This window comes from Pelodiscus sinensis, chromosome 27 (genome assembly GCF_049634645.1).
Source record: "Pelodiscus sinensis isolate JC-2024 chromosome 27, ASM4963464v1, whole genome shotgun sequence".
Taxonomy (NCBI): Eukaryota; Metazoa; Chordata; order Testudines; family Trionychidae; genus Pelodiscus; species Pelodiscus sinensis.
Window position 1 is genome coordinate 4,347,817 of NC_134737.1, and position 26,701 is coordinate 4,374,517.

Below are 26,701 nucleotides of genomic sequence, written 5' to 3' on the forward strand. Positions count from 1 at the left end.
TATTAAAGGGCCCCATACTGCCAACTGCCAAGCACCCTGAACTCACGTTTGCATCCACGGGAATTGAAGGCACTTCCTGTGTTGGGGCAGGAATAAGAAGGGCGGTCTTTGGCTGCACTCCTGCAATGGGGGAAAGATTCGACTCACATGGAGTTCACTGTAGAACTGGGGGGATAGTTAGGCAAGTGAACCCGTAAAAGTAGCATCACAGATATTCACCCCCTAATTGTCCTGCTTCACCTCTCACCTTCATATAATGTGAATAAAAAATAATTCAATTGAAACACCATCTTGGGCGCCATTTGAGATACATGCCGCCTCCCCCATTCTGATTATGTCCAGTGTAGAGATGTGAGTGTGTAGCAGGTTAACCACCTTAATGGTGATGCTTACCTGGTAATGGTTAACCGTACCTGGGAGCAGCCCCCTGCTAGCGGCCCTTCGCCCACAAAAGCTGGGAGTCCAGCCTTATGTGGAGCAGCAGTAGGGCGGGGGGGCGACTGGCTGGCAGCTTCCTCTCCCCTTCCCACTCCCTGCTGCCACTTCCAGGCGGGTGCGAAGCTGCCACCACAGGGTTGAAAGCAATTGGGTTGGAACGGTACATAACTTTAGTACTAATCACTGATAAAAAGACCATGACATTCATTCTGCAGAACCACACACAAGCATCCCCCCTCCTTTGCATTTTTGTTTTTTTGGGGGTGTTTTGCAGTTGAGGACAGTAATTTTAGGGCCCTGGTGTAAAATAAACACACACCACAAACACAGTTTCAGAATTAAATCCCGCATGTTTATTCTTAGCACTGGAATTATTCGTGGGGTTGTCTGGTCTGTTTTTTATTTTTTCCCCTTGGGGGTTTTCTAACCTACAATGTTATAAGCTGCACAAAGAAGGGAAGTGGTTATGCAGGAGTTTGGGAATCTGTAATCAGTGGTTGCATTTAAAAAAAAAATTACATTTAGTTGCCAGATTCTTCTAGGAGCGCTGAGTTGTGTCATGCTGCCTTCTCCTAAACAAGGAATCGAGCACCTATGAGTTGGTGAGAAAAGCCTAAAAGACAAGGAGAGAGGTGGGGTTCATGAGGTCCCAAGAGCTGGTGGTTTTCGAGAGGAGACTAGATGCAGATTTACTTTGACGGGATGCTGTCACTGTTTGCTGGATCCCAGTGAGAGCATCTCATTCCTAGTTATTAGCATCTTTGCGTGTCTCTCCCTCTTTCTTTCTTTGTCAAAAATATACTTACTTGCTCCAAATAACCCACTGGACTGTTATATTGCTAATATAATGACACAAGAGTTAGCCCAGCACTGGTCTGTGTTAGGGGAGAAGGTACACATTGCTTGTATGGCAATGTGTCTATATGGCAGACTTCAGCAGCTTAGTGATCTTGGGGGTTGGGCTTATCGAGACTATATATGTATGTAATGCACATCATCTGTAGTCAGTCTTATGATCAATGTATTTTCACTGACTCCAGAAATGTGTGGACATTTTAACCAAGTATTCAAAAAAAATGCATCCTAACATCATGTGTGTGTCACCTATGAACTGTGGCCTGGCTTCAGAGTAGCAGCAGCCACATGCATGTGATGCCCAGTGGTTCTGTTCCACCAAGGAGCCACTTTCTGGCTGCCGACATCTGTGTGCACCCCTGAGGATGCACTGATGCTGCCACCCCACTTCTCTCAGCGCGGTCATCACACATGCACTTGTGCTGGCTTGCAGTGGGCTCCCTTTTGTGTGCTGGTGGGCGTGAGAATGTCGGACTGTGTGCAGTCTGAAATATTCACAGTACTGCGTGGGACCTTCTCGGGTATCAACAGTTGTGTGGTTGCCAAGAGAAGACCTGGATGTTGGTGGTGAGAAGGAAGTTTCCCTGTTCCCTGCAGGATACTAGTGGCTGTCTGCCTGACAAGAGTGTGAATCTGCAGCAGAGACTGTGAGTCCGGGCTGCCTTGGTTCATTGGAACAGTCCTAGGTGGCAGCTTGTACTGCACAGCTCCCCTTGCCTGGTTTGATTGCAGTGGCGATGCCTGGGAGAGGCATGCAGCACTAGTGCGGTGTACACTCGGGATGCTATGCAACAGCCTGAGAGGGTTTGCTGGACTTGACAGATGTAATGGGCCCACGGCAGGAGGCAAGACACCAGATTAGACAGGCCCGGTGGTCAGATGCACTGCGGCAGAGCCTTAGCTGTAATGACTCATGGCATGCTCACAGCCCACCCAGGACAGGGAGAGGCAGGGAGTTCGTGGCATTGCAGTTTGTACCACATCCTGCCCACGGAAGCATGTGAGCTGCAGGGACAGTGGAGGAGCTAGCAGGGTGAATAGAAGGAGTCCTGGATGAATGACTGTGCGCAGCTCTTCTCTGATATGAAAACCAACTTTCCCTCCTCTACGTTTACACGAGCATGTTATTTCCCCCTGGGAATGAGAATAGAAGCTTCCCCTAACACCTTGGTTTTTCCAGCACATCTTGCTCCGACACTCATACAGATCTAATGATTAATGAGAGTGGCAGTAATCCACAGGAAACTTGGGCTGTCTGCCAGGGCAGAGTCCGCTTCAGATTCAGCCCCACCCACTGGGGCTTTGTGTGAAGGGAGAACTTTTGGTCTGAGAAGGATTTCAAGGTGCGTTTGGGGCTGCAGGAGAACTTCCACCCTGAGAAGCCCGCAGAGCCACCCCAGTCCTCCCCATCGGGGGCTCGTACCCCATTCCTCCCTCACCTCCTTCCACTTACCCTTCCCTAGCCCCCCTTCCTGATGTACAAAATAAAGAAAATGTGTGTTCAAAAATAGAATCTCTCTTTATTGAACAAAACTGGGGGAGACTGGGAAAAAGAGGTGGGAGAGGGGAAGAGAGAGGCTGGGAGAGGGGAGGGCAACTAAAATGATCAGGGGTTTGGAATAGGTCCCATATGAAGAGAGGCTAAAGGGACTGGGACTTTTCAGCTTAGAGAAGAGGAGACGAAGGGGGGATATGATAGAGGTCTATAAAAGCAAGAGTGGTGTGGAGAGGGTGCATAAAGAAAAGTTCTCCATTAGTTCCCATAATAGAAGGACTAGAGGACACCAAAGGAAATGAATGGGCAGCAGGCTTCAAACTAGTAACAGAAAGTTCTTCTTCACAAAGCAAAGAGTCAACCTGTGGAACTCCTTGCTGCAGGAGGCTGTGAAGGCTAGAACTAGAACAGAGTTTAAAGAGAAGTTAGATCAAGTCATGGAGGTTGGGTCCATAGAGTGGTATTAGCCAGGGGGTAGAAATGGTGTCCCTGCCCAAAGTTTGTGGAAGTCTGGAGATGGATGGCACGAGACAAATGGCTTGGTCACTGTCTTTGGTCCATCCCCTCCAGGGTTCCTAGGGTTGGCTTCTGTCTGCAGACAGGCTACTGGACTAGATGGACCTTTGGTCTGACCCAGTACGGCCATTCTAAGCTCAGGGTCGGGGGTCTCAGTGGACCCCCTTGATTTTCATGCACACCTGCTCCTGGGTGGCCAGGCTGGCAGCTCTCCTGCCCTAGATGGCCACTTTCCTGTGCCTAGTGCAGAGTTCGTGGGCGAGGTCCACGATGTCTGCATTAGACCAGGCGGGTGCCCGCCTCTTGCGGTCCTGGCCAGGCTCCCGAGAGCCGCCAGCCTGGTCCCGGGAAGAGGCGGAGGGCTGGGGGGCATTGGGTGGCTGGCTCATGGCGTACCAGGTGCAGGATCTGCTGGCTGGTGCTGGCAGGCTTGCACCTGGCACGGGCACCGTAGCCAGCCCGTGCCCCTTTAAGGGCTCCGGGGCCGGGAGGGGGGCATACGAGTTTCCCTGGTGGTGCCCAGAGTGGCCACCAGGGAAAGCTGGGGAGGGCTAGCCTCCCACTAGTTCGAATTAAGGGGCTACACGGCCCTTAATTCGAACTAGTAAGTTCAAACTAGGCATTAGTCCTCGTGCAATGAGGTTTACCTAGTTCGAACTAAGCGCTCCGCTAGTTCAAATTAAGTTCGAACTAGCGGAGCGCTAGTGTAGCGCCTATGAAAGTTAATTCGAACTAACGTCTGTTAGTTCGAATTAACTTTGTAGTGTAGACATACCCTACCACAGTTAGATGGCCCAGACCAGCTGAGGCTTTTTGACTTGGGCTAAGGGGCAGTTGAACTGTAGTATAGACATTCAGGCTCGGCAGTCTGAATGCTGAGACTCTCCTACACAGCAAGATCCTAGAGCCCAAAAATCTACGTTGCGATTAAACGGCCCCTGAGCTGGTGTGGGCCAGCCAAGGGTTTTTAATTGCAGTGTAGACTTGCCCCAAGAGACTCTGGGCTTGTCCAGTCAAGGTTTTAGTGGACAGCAAGCTGAGTGTAAATCTACAGCACGCTAGCCTGCTGTGCACTGTCGGGTCATGTGGACCCTCCTACCGTGCACTAGAAGTTCTGTAGAGCACTTCGGTCTACTCCTGTTTCCAACAACAGCAGCTCAAAGAGCACTAGAGAGCTTCCAGTGTGCAGTAGCAGGGTCCAGGCAGCCAGCCAGCTAGCGATACACTAGGACCCTGTAGATTTTATAACCCAGCTTGCTGATCACTACCTGTGCATAAAGACAAGCCCAGAGGCTCATCAGAAAGGTTGCCTAGAGCCGAGTTTTAGGTACACTGCTTCTGCACTTTCCTGCTAACTCTGTAATTGAATAATCCTTTGTCGTCATGGAAACGTCTGTAAATATGGCCTCCGCGCCCTCCTCATAGCTTCCCCTCCAAAGATTACAGCTGCTGATTCAATTTTTGACAACCTGTCAGATGATTTGGGTAATGTTTTCTCTGTTAAGCTAGGGAGGAGTAGGGGAGAAAAGGTGTTTATTTTCTAATGGCTGGTTTCTCTTATCTGTCAGTACAGTCCCCTCCTCCTCTGTCCCTGCCTTAGACGCATGTTCTTACATCAGTTACAGTGAAACACACTGCATTGCTGGTGCCTTTGAACTGACAGGGCTACATCCTCAAACACAAAGACCTGCAAATCTGTGGCTATCCGATTTATATCCATGGATGTGGATGCCACTGTCCGCAGCTCAATTTTTTTGCACATATGGGTGCGGATACAAATTTTGTATCTACAACCCTGCCAATTTGCAGATACAGGCCGTCCCCGGGTTATGTACAAGATAGGGACTGTAGGTTTGTTCTTAAGTTGAATCTGTATGTAAGTCGGAACTGGCGTCAGCCGCTGCTGAAACTGATCAGTTTCAACCGCGGCTGAATCTGGACGCCAGTTCTGACTTACATACAGATTCAACTTAAGAACCCCAGGCGTCCCCAAGTCAGCTGCTGCTGAAACTGATCAGTGGCTGATTCCAGGAAGCCTGGGGCAGAGCAACTCTGCCTCGGGCTTCCTGTAGTCAGCGCTGGTCAGTTTCAGCAGCGGCTGACTTGGGGACGCCTGGAGCAGAGCAGCTCGGGTGCTGCCGGGTTGCTCCAGTAGCGTGGCTCCTCTGTGCTACTGGAGCAACCCAGCAGCACCCCAGCTGCTCTGCCCCAGGCGTCCTGATTCAGCCGCTGCTGAAACTGACCAGCAGCGACTGAATCAGGATGCCTGGGGCAGAGCAGCTGGGGTGCTGCCGGGTTGGTCCGGAGCGGCGCTGCAGGACCAACCCGGCAGCCCCCAGCTGCTCTACCGCAGGGGTAGGCAAGAAAAGCCTGGTCTGCTGGGGGGGGGGGGGGAGCACTACCTGCACACACACCCCCCCAGAAGACCAGGGAGACAGGGAGCAAAGCCTTGGAGCACGCCCACAGGCTGTCCCGCTGCGGGCATGCTCCACAGCTTTGCTCCTGTCCCCCTGGTCTTCTGGGGGGGGTCCAGCAAAGCCGCTGGACCCCCCCCCCAGCAGACCAGGGACACCAGAGCAAAGCCGCCACCTGGGCGGCTTTGCTCGTTTGCCCGGGAGCAAAACCGCCCAGGCGGCGGCTTTGCTCGGGTGTCCCTGGTCTGCTGGGGGGGTCCAGTGGCTTTGCTGGACCCCCCCTAGCAGACCAGGGGGACAGGAGCAAAGCCGCCCAGGCGGCGGGAGTCCCGCTGCCTGGGCGGCTTTGCTCGGGTGTCCCTGGTCTGCTGCGGGGGGGTCCAGCGGCTTTGCTGGACCCCCCCAGCAGACCAGAGAGACCGGGAGAAGCTTTTTTCGCCCCAGAGGACACGGGTGGTGACCCGCCACCCGTGAGCTCCGGGGCGAGAAAAGCCCCATTTATAAGTGCGGATCCGACGTAAGTCAGATCCGCGTAAGTCGGGGACTGCCTGTACTTGCTTTGTATCCATGGACCTCTGCATGCACAGATGTCAGTGCTGATATCTGCAAATGTGGATAGAAATTTTGTATCTGCACAAGGCTCTACTCAAACACTCTTTCCTAATGTGCATGGGGAGAGTGAATGCATATATGTGACCATAGGACTGCCTTCACAAAACATGCTGTCAGTGCAAAAGCAGCAAGGCAGTTCTGTGTGAGAAATGCACAGAGATAGATGCTTGAAAACTTGCCTTCAAAGTCAGCTTTGAAAAGAGGTATTTGGATGCTTTCATGGAAGGGACCTTCTAAGCATGTATTAATTTTCTACTGAAGCTAAAAGTCTTGCCCGTCCCAGATGAGAGCCCTCGCTTTGGATGACGGAGAGTGGGGACGTACAGAAGTTTAAAGTATCCAGACGTTACTGTGGGCTATAGCTCATGCTCTCTTCTAGAGGGCACAGATTCTGGCTCTGAAATGCTGCACCTTTGGAAGGTTTTGGTAGCCTGGCTAGCCTATCATTGAGCTTGTCTGTGCCAAAGTCACAATGCACCGGGGCTGCTGGTGGAAGAGCCGTGCAGACGGCCGCTTGCTCTGCCACCAGGGCTCATCCGTGGGAGATCTCACTTTGCATCTCATCTATTATGTAAAGGATGCATTAAAAATAGCTGTGCAGTTCCTGCGGACATTGGCACGCATGCTGAGGAGTCAGGACGAGGCTTGGATTGTTCTTCGCAGCGACTTTGTGTGGTCTCCCTGCATTCCCTTTCAGGAGCGCCGGGGCGGGTGTGGAAGCTTTTCAGGAAGGACTGAAGCAAACAAGCTGTTTGTGCCTTTTTAAGTGGATGTCGAATCAGCATCCTGCAGCAGGTGCTTGCATGGCTTTGTGCCTGCTTTGACAGTCCCCCTTTGGAGAAACAGACCTCCTTGTGTGACAGTCACCTTTCCACTTTGCCCTCTGGCCTTTGCGTGAGCCAGTTTAATTCTACTCACCTGCAATGCTTTTCCCATGGAGACCACCAAACACAGGGTTAATTTTGGCACTGGGGGGGGGGGGTTTCCTGTTTCTGAAATTTGCCTGCTTTTCAGAGCCTCTCCACAGCGCCCATAGCTATAAACCAGGCAGGATGGGTGTGAAAGTGAGAGACTTGTAAGGAGTGCACTAGAGAACTGAGCTTAGTCATACAAGGAGAGGTGCCATGCAGTGCTACAGGTCTGGTCTGGGGGGTACTGGGGTGTTTTAGATGCTGCTTGTAATGATTAGAACTGGGAGCACTTGCTGTTGGGAATCTGGAAGCACGGGAAACAGGAAGGAGGGAGGAGGAGAGGGGAGCAGCAGCAGCTTTGTAAAGAGGTTTCACCTTTGGTAAATAAAGGCCTGCTGAAGTTTGTTACTACCTTGCTTGCACGATACAACAGATACTTTGATCAAGCCTGCAAGAGAGTCTAGTGCTGGCATAGCTGGCTGTCTCTAAGTCACAGGCCTACGCCCAGAGGGGATGCGAAGGGTGAGAACCTGAGGCAAAGAGGAGGTGCAGTGGGAGAGTGAGAAGAGCATGCAATCTCCAGCTTTGATCTTTGCTGCTGGGCCCTCACTTTCCCGAATATTGAGACTCGTTTAAACATTGGTTTCTAATCCCAAGATGGCTCTCGAGAAGGCAATATGCTGATATTCACAACGAGGGGTCTGAGGGATGAAAAGCCACTCATTAAATCACATCTCCTCTCCCCCGTAAGACTGGTCCCTGCCGTGCATTTGTGAGCACTTTGTCCAGTGCTCCTTTTGAAATGGCCCCAGCGCTGAGTTTCCTAGCACGTATGGTGAGGGTCTAATCCACAGTGTACCAGACTTCACCCTAGGGCGATTTCTCTAATCTAAACATTCCTTTTTCACGTTCCTCTCATTTGTCCTAGTCATTGCCCCGTGTACCATGGGGATGAGAAGGTATAACTGGTGGGGCTGGAGCAGCTCCTTGCCTGCCACAGGGAGGGGGCTTCTCCAGCCCCACGGAGGGCCTGCTGCAGATGGGGGGGGGGGGGCACAGTCAGGGGCTGCTGTAACCTGGCTGAAGCAGGCTCTGCCTGTGGAGGGGGTGGGGGACATTCAAGCCTAGCAGCAGGGAGGGGGTGGAAGGCTGCTCCCCTCACCTTCTTTAATCGGTTAACCAGTCCAACAATATGTTTAGCCTGTTAGCCAATTCAATGGGATTTCACATCCCTAACGTACCACACCAAAAAGCGTCTCCTGCTTCCTTGATGTTTATGGGTGATGGTTGATGTCAGTTTCACGCGTGGCAGGGTTCTGCATTAAAAACCAACATCATCTCGGCCTGGTCCACACAAATCAGTTCTGGATCTGAACTTTCCCAAAGTTTAAGGCTCACGGGGACCCAAGGTTTGGGTTCTGGCCCAGCTGGAAGACGGGGAACACAATGTACTTCTCAGCCTCATACAGCAACAGGGCTTTTTGCGTAGGCTTGGAAATCTATTCCAAAATGCCTCTGTATTTGAGCAGCACTGGGGGGGAGGGGAATAAGACAGCAGCAGAAGTGTCAAAGAAAAAGTTTGTCCAACTTTTCATAAATACCGGGGGGAGTTTGGTTTGTTCTTTATTTCCCCTCCGATTCGTCCCATGCAGTCACCCTGAAGCATGAGCAGCTGGACCTGATGAGAATCCTTCCCATTTTTTTTTCCTTTTATGATTCCCGCTGGAGCCATGACTATGTTTTTTATGAATGAAGGGGGGAAAAATCTCATTGAAAAGTTCATCAACTTTCGGCTCCTACTCACTGAGTGATAGATCGCTTTAATTACCTTGAATTACTCAGCATTTCCACAGCGCTCCCCAAAGTCATTAAAAATAGATTTTCTGTTTGAACTTCGCTACCCGCAATGGGTCTCTAGGCGATATGCCGCATTGATGGGATGCCCCTTGGGTCGGCTCCTAGTCAGAGAGGTCAGCTGCTTGTGTCCGTAGGAGTCATAAAATGTAGAAACTTCTACTTTATTTATTCATGTATTTATTGGAGCCAGACTGTTTTGTTTTATTTGAAGGCTCTCGTGGAAGGGGGGAAGGGTGTTAAATTTAAGAGGACTTGGAAAGTCTCCATTTTTTTTTTTAATTTTGTTGCAGGTCAGTCGGTCAAGGAAAGCAGTAATGAGTCTTTATCATTTAATTACTGGGAACTAGGTTCATAATTAGGGAAGTGAAAAACTCAACACCAAAGCTGGTGTGTCAAGTGAGGGAGCAAAAACAGAAAAGGGAGCGTAAGACGCTGCACTTTGAGACTCCTGCTGTCTCTCTCATACAGACTCTCTGGAGTCCACAGGCCTCTGCCTGGGCTTAGCAACCCATCTTTGCACAAGAAGCCGGAGCATCGTGTTCTCCAGTTGTAGGACCAGGTTCTAAATTTGTAAAAACCAGGTGGCCAATGGTAGGTGCCTTCATTTGAGTGAGGGGTGCCCCTCAGCAGACACCTTGGGTCTCATTTCCAAGTCCATTGGGGCGAGGGCAAATACTCGGTGCCTATGGAAAATCAGACCAAAGGCCGGTGTTTGACAACTCCCCTCCTCTCACACAGCGAAACTTTCCACCACCCCGGTAAAGCTCATCTGTACAGCGGATGCCTGTCAGAGACCGCGAAACAAACCGCCCCAGGAATTAAGGACCATCCTAAACCTCCCCACCTTCTGCTCCAACGGCCAGGCCGGCTTCTTCCATCAGTCTGCCTTCTCTTCTATACACACAGAGCAGCCTGGGCATTTAAAAAACCAAATCACACACAATTCTGCCCTTAGGGAGAGGACGTGGGAGAACAAACCAGATGCGATGGATGATGGTTAATGTACGACTGGAAGGCGGTCGGATATTAGTGATGATGGTGAATTGCCCCAGATGGAGTGGGATGGGCTATGCAGACTCTTATGCTGCAGGGGCTGAGTTTCAGGGATGCTGGGCAGTTCTAGCTCACATTAACTTCAGCTGGCGATTAGGCGCTCAGACTTATTTCCCCCTCCCCGCCAGGGACACCGCCCAGTATGTGTGATGCAGCTCCTATAAGGGAGCTCTGTCTCTTCCCTGCTTCCCTCCTTCTGTTCCTTCCACTGGCTCTTTGCAATCAGCCTCCTCTCCACACTACGTGAAGTGAACAGCTCCGGACTTCAGTAGTTCTGCTGTGTCTAGTTACGACTAGAAATGCATTGCCTTCCTCACCCCTGCCACCTGTGGCTGTAAAATCTGAAGAAGCCGTTCTTTTGATGCCTGCATTCCGACCCTCCCTCCCCCCGACGTGTTTGCTGCAGAGAAGAGCCGCTTATTGTGTGAGCTCCGGCCTTTTGGCCCCAGATCTGTCAGCCCGTCTCTGTCAGAGAGAGACTGGTCTGCATGCGGGGGACAGGTGGAAGCGTGTGTGCTAATAAGCCTACTTGGAGGCTCAGGGGGGCACAGCAGTGCGGCTCCTTGGCTCCGATTGTCAGAAAACAAGCTGTGTGTGGAAATGATATTTGACCACCATGGACACAGGCAGTCGCGTTTCTGAAAATGATGCTTTCGCAGAGCGTCAGTAGCTAGCCCCGTGATCCAATGAAAAGGAGGCACTTACATACTTGTGTTCCCTCAGTCACTTGTGTGTTTTTCTCTTTCCTTCTTCCATTCTCTCCTTTTCCTGCCTTCTGATTTTCTCTTTTTCCTGCCTTTTCTCTTCATCTGCTTTTTTATCTGTTAGACATGCCTTCTCTCTTTCTTTTCTGTCTTTCAGTGATCCCTGGCTGAGATGGAGGGAAAACACACTAATCCACTTCACGGCATTCTCTCCCTGCTCTTGCCAGTTTGGGAAACAAGAGCAGGCCCAGAAATCAAATCTTCAGCTCTTGCAAAGCATTGCTATTTCCAGCTGGGCCAGTCCATTTTTTCTGACTGATGTTCCTGGCTTTCTTTCAGTTTTTGCCAGGATGTGGCTATCCTTTCACCGCAGTGTGAATTCCATTCATTTGAATCCTTCATTTTTCTGTCTGATCTCATTGTTTCTTTGTTTTTCTTTTTTAAATCAGCTCCCATCCTTGTTGTTTCTTCTTCAGCCTGCAGACAGCTACATGACTGAACCATGGTCTTCCTTATCTTCTGTCCCTAATGCAGCATTTCATGCGTACAGACACTTTGGTTTCATAATGATAATTAGCCTGGCAGAGAACATTTTGAAAACAATTAAAACACAAGCATTTCCATACTACTTTTGTAAGGGGCCAGGAAACCCCAGTTCTTTCAGAGTCTCTGAGAGGGAACTAAGCTTTCAGAATTGCACGTGAGGAGATGGGTGGAGTCCTGCAAATCTGATATCCACTTCATAGCCACATGATGGGGGTACCAGATATCTGCAGACCATTTTTGTGAATGGGATGCAGATACTAATTTTGTATCCATGCAGAGCTCTTGAGATAGGGGCATGGGTGGCGGGTAATGCATGCAAGAGAAGGCATTGCTGTCCCAAAACTGCCTGCACTCTCTGGCCATCCAGGAGGGCTGAGGCTGCAGTGCAGCAGCCCTAGTCCTCCTGCTGGCCAGGAAGGATTGGGCTTCAGAGCTGGTGCTGGGCTTGGTTGCTGAAGGGGTGGGGCCTTAACTAAAGGGGTGGGGCATCAGCCTGAAGGGGTGAGATTGGGCCTTGCCTTCCATAGCTGGGCCTTCACCCGCCGCCCATGGATAGGAGTGTACGATAGTGTCTGCCAGGGCTGTTGAGAATCTTTGCCGGGCCCTGGCGGGGAGCCAGTTCCTCGAATCCCAGAAGGAGGAAGGTCATGAGTGGAAGAGGTGGGGCTTGGGGTAGCCTCCCCCTAGCCAGCCCTTCAACACTGCCAGGGATTCAGAGCATGCTGCTGCCGTTGAGAGCCTCAAGCCCTTTTAAATCACCGGTCCCATGGCCAGCTGCCCCCTTTGCCCCCCACCAGCGTCCCTGGTGTCTGCTGTTAATGGAATTTTGGTGCTTTTACTCACCAATCTGAGGACACTCTAGAGACAGTCCATTGGAAACTTTAGTATTTGGATTTTGCTTTACGTGGATGATGGACGATACATTACGGCTGTGTCTAGACTGCATCCCTTTTCCATAAAAGGGATGCAAATTAGACACATCGCAATTGCAAATGAAGCGGGGATTTAAATCCCCCCCGCTTCATTTGCATAAACATGGCTGCCACTTTTTTCCGGCTCGGCGCTTTGCTGGAAAAAAGCGCCAGTCTAAACGCGGGTCTTTCGGAAAATAAAGCCTTTTCTGAAAGATCCCTTATTCCTCTTAAATCCCCGCTTCATTTGCAATTGCGATGTGTCTAATTTGCATCCCTTTTATGGAAAAGGGATGCAGTCTAGACACAGCCTATAACTGTGAGTGCTGAGGGAAAATATGATGGTGCAAGTGTTGCAAAAAACCTTCTTCCAATATTCTCTTAAATGTTTAAATGACATTGCTTCATGTGTGTTCACCGTGATCTTTTGTTTTCTCTTCCTGAATATCATCTTGGATAGTTCATCAGTTGAGTTTTTCTGGCATGAACATTTGCAGGGAGTGATTTTAAAGTTGTGCATTTGTGGCGAACAAATGGGATATTCCCTCCAGAAGTATTTATGCATTCTTCCAATTAGGGAACAGAAACAATAACAGGTGCCTTATTGGTGTGATCAAAGTTAACCAAGGCAGGCTGATATCTCTGCTGAAGGATATACTTTAGCCAGAGAAAAATTGTTGGGTCAAATGCAGGGATGACTGGCTGAAATTTGGTAGTTTGTGTTGTGTAGGTCAAGCTACGTGGTTCCATCTAGTCTATGTATGCTTCAAAATTAGTACATAATTTGAAAAACAAAGGTCAAATAATTTTGAATAGTAAATACATTTAGGCTGTGTCTAGACTGGCCAGTTTTTCCGGAAAATCAGCCGCTTTTCCGGAAAAACTTGCCAGCTGTCTACACTGGCCACTTACATTTCCGCAAAAGCACTGACTTCCTACTGTAAGAAATCAGTGCTTCTTGCGGAAATACTATGCTACTCCCTTTCGGGCAAAAGTCCTTTTGCACAAAACTTTTGTGCAAAAGGGCCAGTGTAGACAGCTCAGATTTGTTTTCCGCAAAAAAGCCCCGATCGCGAAAATGGCGATCGGGGCTTTTTTGCGGAAAAGCGCGTCTAGATTGGCACAGATGCTTTTCCGCAAAAAGTGCTTTTGCGGAAAAGCGTCTGTGCCAATCTAGACACTCTGTTCCGAAAATGCTTTTAACAGAAAACTTTTCCGTTAAAAGCATTTCTGGAAAATCATGCCAGTCTAGACGTAGCTTTGCTGAAATTGATAGAGATAAAGAATAACACAGAGAATATCTCATTGCCTATGTATACATCCATAATATGCTCAGACCTTAAATACTGAATACAGATGTGATCACTTAATCTCAAAAAAGATATCTTGGCTTTGGAAGAAGTTTAAAAAAGGGGCAACAAAAATTATTAGGGGTTCGCAACGGCTACCATATGAAGAGAGATTAAAAACAGTGGGTCTTTTCAGCTTAGAAAACAGGAGACTAAGTATGTTAGAGATCTATAAAATCATGACTGGTGTGGAGAAAGTGAATAAGGAAAAGTTATTTATTTGTTCCAATAATATAAGAAGTAGGGGTCATCAAATGAAATTAACAAGTATTAAGTATAAAACAAACAAAAGAAAGTATTTCTTCACACAATGCATAGTCAACCTGTGGAACTCCTTGCCAGTGGATGTTGTGAAGACCAGGATTTTAACAGTTCAAAAAAGAACTAGATAAATTTATGGAGTATAGGTCCATCCAATGGCTATTAGCCAGGATGTGTAGGAATGGTGTCCCTAGCCTCTGTTTGTCAGACGCTGGGAATGGGTGACAGGGGATGGATCACTTGATCATTACCTGTTCTATTCATTCTCTCTGGGGCACCTGGCATTGGCCACTGTAGGGAGACAAGACACTGGGCTAGATTGACCTTTGGTTTAACCCAGTATGGCTGTTCTTATGTTATGTTCTTATAATATTTATTTATGGATATTCCACAAGCAGGAAAAGAGTCAAAATGTATTACATAAATTGTTTGTACAATTGTTTCTGTAATAATTATTGCTATTGGCACGTGTTATTTTATAGAACTGTGCGTGTATACACCACTTTGCAAATGTGAAAAAAGAAGCTTGCTCTAAATGTATTGTTCATTTATAAGGGCAGGTCTTGTAAAACAGCCTTGGCCCAGGGTGGCTGATCCCTGTGGGGAGTTGGAGCCCGCTTTACCACTGCAAAATGAAGCAAAAAAACAAACAAACAAACAACCACACACCTGGCATGTTGTTGCATGACAATTGGTTTAATTAAGCACCACACAATGTGAGTCAGCAGCCATGCCATTGACTGATGGGAATTCCAAGAATAAAATTAAACAGCATCAGGAGAACAAATGCTCAGAGCCCTGGTGAAGTGGGGGAGACGCTTAGGGCATGACTTCCATACAGGTTCTGTTGATATAACTTACGTTGCTCAGGGGCGTGAATAAATTGCCCCCTGCACATCATAAATTACACCAACATAAGCACCGGAGTGAACTGCATTATGTCAATGGGAGAGCTCCTCTTGCTGACCTAGCTTCAGTCACTCACAGAGGTAGTTTTGTTATGCTGATGGAAGAGCTCCCTCCCATTGGCATAGCGCTTTGTCACCAGATGCACTGCATTGACTAAAATTCAGCAGTACACTTGCACCCCTGTCGTACTTTTGCTGCAGACTAGCCCTTAGAATCGTGAAGCCACCTGATTTTTCCATCTTCACAAGCACTCAAAAACTCCCTGGCATGGGGCACAGAAGACTGGTCCTGGAGCTGTCTGTACTCTTACGCATATAGGCCTATTTCCCCCCTGCTCCAGTGCTGACCAAGCATTAGACAACCTTTCACAGTGCCCATGTTGCCCTCAGAAGACTTGGACAATGGCAGGGACAAGAGCAGGAGGCAGATTTCACCTTTGGGATATGATTATATTCTTAGCTTCCTGCTCAGTTTCATGGCTCTCGAAATCCCATGCTCTCTCCATATCTTTTCTTTGGGAGACCGAAAAGAAACAGTTTATTTTAACAGCTTGGGGACAGCCCATGCATATTCTGTTGTCTTGAATTTTCACCAGGCTTCCTTATGTGTCACAAGAAAATTCTATCAAATGGCAACTTTTGCCCCCCAAAACATACAAACATTCAGAATAGGCATTTGTAATCCACTAGTGGTGATGGGGACCATGTAAATGCCTAAGTAACTAGAATGGGGGTATGGCTAGACTGCAGGGGGGTTTCGGGATACTGGAAGTATCCCAAAAAAACTCTGCTGCATCCAGGGAACGCGTTTGCTCTTCTGCTTTTTTTGCGGAACAGCTAACACACTCTTTTGGAAGCCCCTATATTACTCGTTCTATGAAGAAGGGGGCTTCCGAAAGAGGGGTCTAGATGGGCCAAATGTCAGAAAAGCCTCTTCCGACAAAAGAATCTGAAAAAGGGACGCAAAATGCATAGTGCATTTTGTGTCCCTTTTTCCGACAAAAACTTGTAGTCTAGCCATACCCTGGGTGCAGGGTCCTCTTACAGGAGGGCTGAACTTTGGAATTGCAGAGAGCAAAGTGGGTGTGTCTATGTGTGGGTATGAGAGACAAGGGAGGGGGTACTCATCTCTTTGTGCTATAGTAGCAGTTACTGGCCCTGCAAGATCAGTACCCCATTGTCCACGTTGCTATATCAACACCTGCTGAGAGAGAGCTCCTGGCCTGAAGAGCTGGCGGACAAATGATGAGAGAAAGTAGCATTATCCCCATTTTACATACAGGTAACTGAGGCAGAGTGCAAGAGAGTTGTCGCAAGACAGACAGTGAGTGTATGGTAGCGCCAGACCTCCTGTGTTCCTTATCACACCTCCCTTGTTTCCTTTTCCTACCTTACTCTTCTTGGTGTGTAAGTTAGTCTCCTGCTTGTCCTTGCCATCCTGGATGGGTGCATGTTATGCACAGTTTTGCCTCTTACAAACATTGTATACCTTCCACCATGGGATACATCCACACTGAATTTGACCCAAAGGCCTCTGTTATAGGCAAATTCCAGACCAAAACTATTCCATAGTGTTTTGATGCAGCATAAATGATGTATAAAATATATATATTAAGTTGTTAAGTAGGGCCCAGGAAACAAGAAGAAAAGCAGCCCTATTGGTTTCATGTTTGGAGAGGAACTGGGTTCTCACTATATCAACAACACTTGGCGTGAAAGTGGCCTTTGTTCCAAGAGACACTGCTTCCTTTCAGCCCCTGACTTCCCAGCTGCTGAGAGCTGGGCCGTGTTTTGACAGACAGAGCGAATGCAATGCAGACAGTTGTTTTAATTTTCAGCCAGTTGCAGACATCACTCACCAGGAGCCAGAAACCCAAGTACAGAGGCCGCACACTTGGCTTTAGTTCTCTCTGCACAAGGGCTCTGTTTGGATGGCAGAGCAGAAGGAAGCCCATTGGTAGCGTAACGGATACACCAGAGTGCGGCAGCGAGCGATTGCCATGGGAAAGGTGAACAGGAATCACAAACATTCCTCTCAGGCCTCCTTGCACATGCAGCTTTTTAAACATAAAAGATCCTTTTTCTGCTCACTTTGATTTCCACCACAGGGGCTCCTTTCCACTGGAATATTTGCCTTTCAACCTCTTCTTCTTTTTATAACAAGCCAAACTCTGAAGCCAAGAACTGGTGGAGAAGGAGGAAGGGAGAAGAAGGGTAATTGTGGTAGTGGTGGGTTTTAATTTTTATTTCAGGTTGTGAAATGCCTCACTGATATTCAGCACTGGTCTCAGAGAGGTAGCCCGTGTTCGTCTGTAACTTTAAAAAAGTGAGTGGTCCTATAGTATCTTAGAGACTAACAAATATATAGTATCATGAGTTTTTGTGGGCTAGTCCCACTTGCCACAGACATCACAAATTTCAGTCACATCCTCCATGCACCTGGCCCTGATTCACCAGTTTGTGGCCACAGTTGTATGCTGCTGTAACCTAGAACTTGCTCTGGTGTAACATGGAAGTTACATAGTGGTGAATCTGGCAAACAGAACTTGGTTCTCCCCTGCCTTGTGTCACCATATACCCTTGTGCAAAAGCAGCATAAAATGCTGCCAACTCAGATTTCTGTATTTGATTATACTGGCTGTTTGCACCTGTGCCAGCAACTGCACAAGGTGCAAAGGAGGGATGTAAAATTCCATGTAATCAGTTAACCGGTTAAACTATGTGTTTAAAATAAAGTGGCCTGGCTGCTCTGGCCTGGCTGTGCCACCATGGGCTGCTTGGCTAGGTTAGAGCGCCCCCCTCTGGCCAGGATGGGCCCACCACAGGTGGGGGCTACTTCAGCCTGGCTAGAGAGCCCAATATCCATGGCACAGCAGCTGAGACACCAGTTCACCATTCACATCCCTAGTGCAAACCCGACGAGAAAGAGACATATAATCTTTTATGACCGAAGCCGAATGCTCGATCTGTAAATAACTAACAGTACGTGACATTTCAGAGGGGTAGCCGAGTTAGTCTATAACAGGAAAAACTTAAAAAACAACAAATGGTCTGATAGTGTTTTATAGACCAACAAAACATGTAGATAGTATCGTGAGCTTCTGTGGGCACAGCCCACTTTTTCAGATGACCGGAGTGTTGGAAGTCCAGAACCAAGAATAAATAAGGGAAGGAGGGAGGGAGGGGAAGGAAAAAAATTGGAGGGGGACGGGAGAGAATATTGGGTAGATAAATTTCAAAGGGACAGCCGAGCCAGTCTGTAACAGGAAAAACTTAGTACATGAAGTGTCTTTCCTACTGGAGGTGGGTGGGTATAGAATGGGCTGGGTCGGTCACCTCCAAGGAGGAGAGATGACATGTTATAACACGGTATGGTCTCTTTCCGAGTGCATGTGTATGATATATGCATGCACATGTCTCCTGGGCAGGGAAGGTTTGGCAGGCTTACAGTAAAATTAGGCCTTTTCCTAGGTAGAGAGGACGAGGTTTTATAAGGGTGTAATTCTGCCTCCCGCTCAGTCATAACCTTACAACTTACACATGCTGTGTATCGCTGAAGTGTGACTTACCAGACTCAGCTTGCAAGAGGTGCCTCCAAGATTGGTTTCTGTGAGCCATATGGAAGCCAGCAGTCTGCGTCCTGTCCCAGACCATCGCAGCACATGTTTACGCCTCCAAACAAGTGTGCGCGTGGGGGTGGGTTTGGGACTGGCTCCTTGGACTAGAACTCTGCCTTCCGGCTGCCAAAGGGAGCCTTTGCCTGTGCGTTGGCAGGCAGATTTCACTAACGCAAACCAGCAAGAGCCTGCGATGTGCTCACCCCAGACTGCTGTGCAATCTGTCTGCACAGGCTAAGCCCTGGTCACCTGCTCCACTAGGCTTCTTGGCCATGCATACTTGACTGCAAGTTGCTGTTTATTGTAAGTGGTACATCTGTTCTCTGCTGTTGATACAACATGCTAGGTAGTAATAATAAATAGTATTTATTAACAAAAATGTTTACACGTCAGTTTTCACCCAAATGGATCCCACAGTACTGCATAGACTATATATAAGATTTTTTTTGTAAATGAATAGATGTCGTATGAACTGGCACATTGAATTTGATTGGAGGTCAGTCTAGTCCAGTGTTCTACCTCAGAGAGTGGTTAGCAGCTCAAAGATCAAAGAATCTCATGGCAAGCGGTGATGAAAGCTCTGCTCTTAGCGAATGTCTCCTTCCAGCCCTGTTCATTAGAGATCAGTCGATGTCCCATTGCAGGATGGTATATGTGCCTTCATAAACTCTTGTTAGTTTGATTGTGACACTGGATAGTCTGGTGATCCATCTAAGGACACATCTACACAGTGGGGCTTAGCTCAATTTGCGTAGCTTATTTCGAGTTTTGGTGCTGTCTACACAGCACTTATTTTGAAATAGAGCACTCTTCCTCTGACTTCCCTTACTCCTCGTACATTGGGGCTACGTCTACACTGGCATGATTTTCTGAAAATGCTTTTAACAGAAAAGTTTTCCGTTAAAAGCATTTTCGGAAAAGCACGTCTAGATTGGCCACGGACGCTTTTCCTCAAAAAGTGTTTTTTGCGGAAAAGCGTCCGTAGCCAATCTAGATGCGGTTTTCTGCAAAAAAGCCCCGATCGCCATTTTCACGATCGGGGCTTTTTTGCAGAAAACACTACTGTGCTGTTTACATTGGCCCTTTTGCGCAAAAGTCTTTCGGAAAAAGACTTTTGCCCAAACGGGAGCAGCATAGTATTTCCGGAAGAGCACTAACAATCTTACATGAGATAGTCAGTGATTTTCTGGAAATTCAAGCGGCCGGTGTAGACAGCTGGCAAGTTTTTCCGCAAAATCATGTGATTTTGCGGTAAAACTTTCCAGTCTAGACACAGCCTGGGTGTTACCGGAGTCAGAGTAATAAGTCCTCCAGCTTGACAATATTTCGACGTTATGTCCAAATAACTGCCGTCTGTGTAGACATGGACTACGTTATTTTGAAATAATGTTGCTGTGCAGACATAGCCTACATGTTCAGTTCTTGTATTGAATCATGCTAAGCTCTTGCCCTCCAGTGTTGTGTTGTGGCAGTGAGTCCACTTCTGGAATGCACTTTTTTCTGGGGAGGAATGCAAGAGCCATTTAACACTACACAGCAGCCTATGCAACAGCTTTAAGACAGGAAGTGGAGACATCCCATTGAAACTGCAGGGAGGGGATTCATTAAGCAAAGCATCCTCGCCTAATTGGAATCTAGCCATGACACTGGGGGTAAAGCCCTCATCTTGTAGGCCATGTTTCTGGAAGAGTTCATGATGACCTCTGAGTCAGGTTCTTGACATATCTCACCAATGTAAATGTGCCTGTTCTGTTTGTGAAGATCACGGTGTGAAATTATTTGCTGATGGCCAGATTCAGGTGATTTTGTTAAGTCCATCCTGACAGAAGAGTTCCCTTTTCATTTTCTTTTTCTCTCCTGCTCCCCTGCCCCTGTGACACAGGCAGCCCCATTGTCTGGTTTTGAGAAACTTTTGCTCCCTTTTCTGAAGAAGTCTTGTCAGTAATCAAAGGAAATGGAATTGTGACTGCACGGGTTTACAGCCACTTATTTAAATTAGGCTTGTCCTGCTGTGGATTGGTCCTGCTGTGAGGGCAGGGGACGGGACTTGATGACCTCTCAAGGTCCCTTCCAGTTCTAGTGTGTGATGTACCGTACTAAGGATCCAAGACTGAGCATCTGCTCTTAACCTGAGAGTCCATAGACTCCAGATGTGCTCCTAGGAAGCTCCCCCAGGTTGAAATTGTCCCCTTTGTTAAGAGTCAGCTGGAGGTATATGAAACCCTGAAGCCAAGGCTTTACACCATATCGGATCACACCACTGGCCCTAGAAGTTCAGTATGGACCCAGACATGATTCTGCTAAGGGACATACAGCCCCTTAAAATATGCCTGACCTGACCAATTTTCAGTGCTGTCTAACCAGGAGTAACTCCTTCCTGATCCCTGTAGCGGCTTGGAATGGAAGCTTGAAATGTGATCAATTTTATCTTAACCCTGCCTCACTGGAAATATTATTACAGGGCCCAGAATTCACTAACAGTGTTTGAAGGCCAAAAGCCAAGCCAAGTCAAAATGGCGTATTTTCTCTACCGACGTGCACCGATCCTTTGGGGGAATTTCATTTCCTCCTAACCTTCCTGCTCAGAACTTTTTCCACCGTCCATGTGAAACACGAGATGCATCTCCCAGCTGCAGTGTCACATGCGTCCACCAGCAAATGGACAGACACCTGCTAGCTCTGCTCAAGCTAGCACACTAAAAGAGCAGGGTAGCCACTGAGGCATGGGCTGCACTCCCAGTGAGCTACTGAGTATGGACCTGAGGATCCAGCTTTGTGCTTCTGCAGCTGCCTCCAGTTTTAGCTCATTCCACCCCTGACAGCTCTGCTATTTTTAGTGCAGTAGCTCAAGCTGAGCTAGCAAGTTTCTGTTTCTATTCACACGGAGAAGCACACTCCCAGCCGCAGTGAAGATACTTGCACAGTGAACTGCACGTTGGGGGAGGTGGAACTCTGCTTTCATCCTGGGGATTTTTCTATAGGAAAGCTGAGTCACTTCCTCTAACACGTTAGAACAAGGTACAAGTTGAACCTCTCTAGTCCGGCACTCTCTGATCCGACAGCATCTACGGTCCGGCATGATATTAGTTTGCCGGATGTCCACTTATCATGGGTGTGGCCAAGTTTCCTGTGGTCCCATAAAGTTTGTTTACAGCCACCCCAGTGCTGGCTCTCAGTGTTCTGTGCTGTTATTTAGCTCTCATTTACCCCTAAACATCTTCTAAGAGCCCAGCAAGCAGTGGAAGTGTTGGTGATGCTGCTAGACAACATTGACCTCCCATGATTTGGCAAATTCTCTGGTTTGGCACTGGTCAGGTCCTGAGGGTGCCAGTCCAGACTAGAGAGATTGAACCTGTACTGGATTCTCTTCTTAGCTCAGCTACTTACTTTACCTCTGCCGCTGACGTTAGGCTATTTATTCAGCACCCACGTGCTGTGGTTACCACATGCTGTCTGTACAAATCAGGGCTGGCCCACAACTTTTTGGCACTTGAGGTGGGGAGTTCAAATGATGCCCCCTCGCATGGACCAAAACTTTGAAATGTCTCAATTCTGCCTTCTTCCTGTTCTACTCCTCTCATGGTACTGCTCCTCCTCCTCTCCCTCCCTGCTGCTTTCTGTTATTCCCTCTCACCTTTCCTCCTGCCTGCCTGTTATGTCTCTTGTGCCCTCCTTCCTACAGCACAGCTCTCCCCCATCTCTGTGCATCTAGAGCAGAGAGAATACATATGCACCTGCAGGAGACACAATTTTCTATACTTTGGAGCCTAGTGGTGCCCCCCCACAGTCTGGCACCTGAGGCGACCGCCTCAGTTCACCTCATGGTAAGGCCAGGCCTGGTACAAATGGATATATTTCATGGTGTTGTGTTACCCCCGTGAGGATTTTTAATTGAAGCTGGTGAATTGCTTTGCCACCTCCTGAGAAAAATCCCTGCGAAAGGGCGAGTGGCTGCTGGTTGGTTTGTTTATTGTGCAGACAAGAGGAGAGAAAATGCGATGAACACGTTTATTTGCTTCCTTTCCAGGTGTCCCGGGTTCCCGTGGAATCCTGTGAGCAATACACAACCTGTGCAGAATGTCTGAGCTCAGAAGACCCTCACTGTGGCTGGTGCTCTCTTCACCATATGTAAGTCCCATCATCAGCCATTTGATTTGAGCTAACGGGTGTTATTGTAAAAGAAGCCTTAAAAGCCTGAACTCTTTCTATAGGTGGTTATTTAAAAAAAAATAGTAGCAGCCTGTTACTATCCCCCTCTTCCTACAGGGGAATCCCCTGCACTGAAGGGGGGGATGCTATTGAATATCACTGAAGTCCTGTTAAAAAGAACATATACTCCCTAGATGTAGGAGATGGGGAATGAATCCAGCATGTGATCTGAATGTCAAACAGAATGAAACCACGTGAACTGAAAGTCATGGGAATGGAAGCCTGCTGTTTTCACACAATCCTGCTATTTACCCCAACCCCTAATTGCTCTGACCTGGAGGGAGTTTTTACTAGTGGGGTGGATTAGCTGACATTATGGACATCAGGAAGGCTGTACCTGGGTACCTAGCCAGAGCAGTTGGCTCTTTGTGGTGGGGGGAAATTATTTTAACTACTACTTAGAAATGTCGGAAAACTGACTGCTTCAGGAAGTGCGTCCAAGCCAGCCAAGCAAGGAAACGGCTACAGGTTAGGCTGAGGCTCTGTGCTAGGTCTGAGACCAGCAGCTCTATCTCAAGTCAGTGGAGACAAAGAAAAGAAAGATTTTTCGGGTAAGCTTTGGGAAAATGGGGCTTTGAATTTGGGCAGTGTTTGTGCACTCTCATTGTGACAATGGTGTTCATTGGCTAAAGTGAAAGGGGGACCTGATGCTCATGCTTGAGGGGAGGCAGGGGGGAACCTGGAACACACTGGTACAAAGGAATCGAAATCCCTTTGGCTCCAGGCCAGCCAACAAAGTGTTCCCATTAGATGTGTAGAAATTGGGGCGGAGGCAAAGAGACAGAGTTCAGGGACCCACACAATAGCACTTGGCCTCACGCCGAAGCAGCAGGTGTTAGGAGAGCACTGTGAAGGCTTATATACAAAATCCGGACTGGATTAGAGACTTGTAGGCACGGGAGGTAGATCTGCCTTCCCATAACTGGGGGAGGTGTGTTTGATTTCAGTAGCTGCATTGAGGGAAACTACGTTGAGTGGGTGGGCCACTGGTATAAACAAATATACAGGAGCGAGGAATTTAGCCCTCTTGGGTCAGATTCCTGAAACGATCTGAGCTTGTCTCTTTCCTCTTCCTTTATTGTGTCTCTCCTAAAGACTAGGCTGGCCAACCCCTCACTGACTCTGTCCATTGTTGGCGATATCACAGGGCCTACACATCTTTGAAATCAGTCCAGTGGAGTGGTTATAGAGTCCTGAGTCCTCCATGGATACTAGACAGGACCAGGGTGTGTTGCAGGGGGACTTCCCAATCAAGTAGTTCTCTGTTTAGTTGCTGGTTAAGCGTTGGCTCTTCTTGTTTATACCCTCCCGCTACAAGCCTCGCTTTGTCTGGTGATTAGAGCTGGAAGGTGAAAGAATCGCTACGCCCTTTGCCGATATTGCACTAATGAAACAAATCTCACAACCCACCAGGGAGGGGAAGGTAAGAATTGTTATCCTCATTTTTTCAGAGAGGAAAATTAGGGCATCAAGAGAAGAAGAGACTTCATATCTGTCACCCCCTGGCTGTCTTGGCTATTTTGTTTGTAAATTCTTTGGGGCTCTGTCTCACTGCATGGAGAGCAGCTAGAACAGTGGGACCTTGATCTCTATTTGGGCCTCCAGGTGCTATTGAAAGCAAACAATAATGCTAGATAACCTCATGGACGGTAGCTCCATCAGTGGCTATTAGCCAGGATGGCTAGGAATGGTGTCCCTAGTCTCTGTCAGAGGCTGGAAATGGATGACAGGAGAGGGATCACTTGATGATTCCCTGTTCTGTTCACTCTCTTTGGGGCACCTGGCATTGGCCACTGTCGGCAGACAGGACACTGGGCTAGATGGACTTTTGGTCTAACCCAGTAGGGCCATTCTTATGGTGACTTGCTCAAGGCCACACAAAAGCATCAAGCAGGACAGGGGCATAACCCAGGTGTTTCTAGTCCCCTCCTTTAATCATTAAGTGACTTTTCCTTGCCCACCCTATGAGCTAGTAGGGTGAGAACTTAAGCCAGGAGTGTGGAATTGTGTGCGTATAGAGCTATGTTATATGAGGGGAAGCACAGCAAGAAGCTCAGAGGAGCCAAACAATGCATCCAGGTAGAGGATTAAATCTGGCAAACAGCCTGCAGTGTGCAAGCCACTACAATGCCTTCTTTCCTGCTGCTATTTTTCTACCCTTCCTTGGAGTTTCTCTGCCTTCCTACTGCCTGCGCAGAGCAATGATCATTTTTAGCCCCTGTCTTAAGCTGTAAATAATTTAGTTTATCTTGCTGTTAGTGGACGCTGCTTTCATATTTGTTCGGCGGCCCCCCCAATGCTGGCGGGTTTTGTCATTTGTCATCTCTCACCTCTAATTTTTACATTTCACTTCTGCCAGATGGGCCAGCTGCTTCTGCGTTGGGTGGGGAGGTTGCAGGTCAGTGTATGCTGTCCACGCTGCGTTCACAGAGGGCTGGCAAAAAGAGACACGCAAGAGGAGGTTACGGAGATGGAAGCAGAGAGAGAGGTGGACTGCGGGGCAGGGGAGAGAGTAAAGTGGTTATCAGAGATACATGAGCCAGTTAGAGCAAAAAACAGGACTATGCAGCACTTTAAAGACTAACAAGATGGTTTATTAACCATCTTGTTAGTCTTTAAAGTGCTGCATAGTCCTATATTTTGTTTCAGCTAGACCAGACTAACACAGCTACATCTCTATCACTATGAGCCAATTAAGATACAGTGAGAACCAAATGAGAACCTTGGCCCAGTAAGATTTCAAGCTGCTTTTCTCACCTCTTTTTCTGATTTGAATTTGCTTCTGCCCTTCTGGGCCCTGTAAGGGGAGTGAAATACCAAAACCGCCGCAGATGTTCTGTGTCGCAGTGCTGTTTCCTGGCCCCACCGGAAGCAGGGAAGGTGAGCTGGGGATCTTAGGAGACAGCTTATGAAGGGATTAGGGAGAGTTTTGCCAACTCAATCAGCTCCTGAACAATTGCAAAGCCAATTAAAGCGTTTGGATCTTAAAATCATACCCATGTCATGAATTGATGTGCCAGTGAGAGACCAACATAACTGACCCTTGCAAGATGAAACCAAGACTGTGTGTCATAGGGTCTGTACTGTCATCAGAACTGCTCTTTTCAGCTCATGTGCAGATTCTTTTAGAGCAGGAGGATCTCTGTTCCCACAAAGCTCTAAGGGACCAGGAGGATCTGTCTTCAAATTCTGAGTGACGACAGCATGTTAGTATCACTCTATAACGTTGCTATTGCAATTATCCCTAGAAGTCCCAGTCAGGGATTGGGGCCCCTCTGTGCTCGGCTCTGTACATACATAAATGTATAATCTAAGTGTAGCCACTGTGGGGGAATTAACTTACAACCTCTGGATCCAAAAGCAAGAGCTGCTTGCGTTTGGGCGAAAGGGACCGATCTGTAGGTCACACACAGCAGTAGAACTACAATTCTCTGTATTCCATGTAAACATTTGAGGAGAACAAAGAGAAACACTCTGTTAGGGGAGGTACTTTTACATACACTCACCTGCAGGAGCCCATGAGACAGAGGAACAAATATTAAAGCCAAAAGCATGAAATGAGCTTGAGCTAGTGGCTTCCGCGGACACTTCATCCCCAGCAGTGGTGCTGGGAAGCTGGCTGGGGTAGGAATGGAAGAAGCAAGAGGTAGATCTGGAGCTGAATATTGGAATAGAAGAGAACGTGGTCTGAGCCAACCTACAGCGGGGACATACTGGGGATTCGCTGAGTCTGATTGCACATTGTAGTTCATAAGTCCCCCTTTTCCTATTGCTAGTTCCATTACAGTAGCATCCAAAGCGTGTCAGGGTAGATCCGTGCAGCCCATGACCATAGGTCTCCGAGCGCAGGCTGTCGGACTCACAAGTGTCCAAAACAGCTGGGTAGATATTGTGACTCAGGCTACAGCCTTGGGCTGTGACAGCCACCCAATACCCTCCCCTCTTACACCTCAGAGTCAGATGCTCCAACCCAAGTCTGAACATCTGTGCAGCTGTGTGGAGCACCATAACTTGAGCCATAGTCTGTAGACCGGGGCTCTGAGAT

The 26,701-nt window shown here is 48.1% G+C and overlaps 1 protein-coding gene and 1 long non-coding RNA gene across 4 annotated transcripts in view; one reads left to right on the plus strand and one right to left on the minus strand.

Annotated features, from left to right (window-relative positions):
* Window positions 1-18,602, minus strand: part of LOC142820874 (uncharacterized) — a 41,070-nt gene extending 22,468 nt beyond the window's left edge. Inside the window, exon 1 of the long non-coding RNA XR_012897825.1 lies at window positions 18,400-18,602. This is a non-coding gene — a long non-coding RNA (uncharacterized LOC142820874). The remainder of the gene's footprint in view (window positions 1-18,399) is intronic.
* The window catches only part of PLXNA2 (plexin A2), a 326,357-nt gene that overhangs the window by 176,355 nt on the left and 123,301 nt on the right, over window positions 1-26,701 (plus strand). For all 3 annotated transcript variants that reach the window (XM_075909971.1, XM_075909972.1, XM_075909970.1), the window contains exon 5: window positions 22,475-22,575. In XM_075909971.1, coding sequence (XP_075766086.1) covers window positions 22,475-22,575 — 101 coding nt within the window. The remainder of the gene's footprint in view (window positions 1-22,474; window positions 22,576-26,701) is intronic.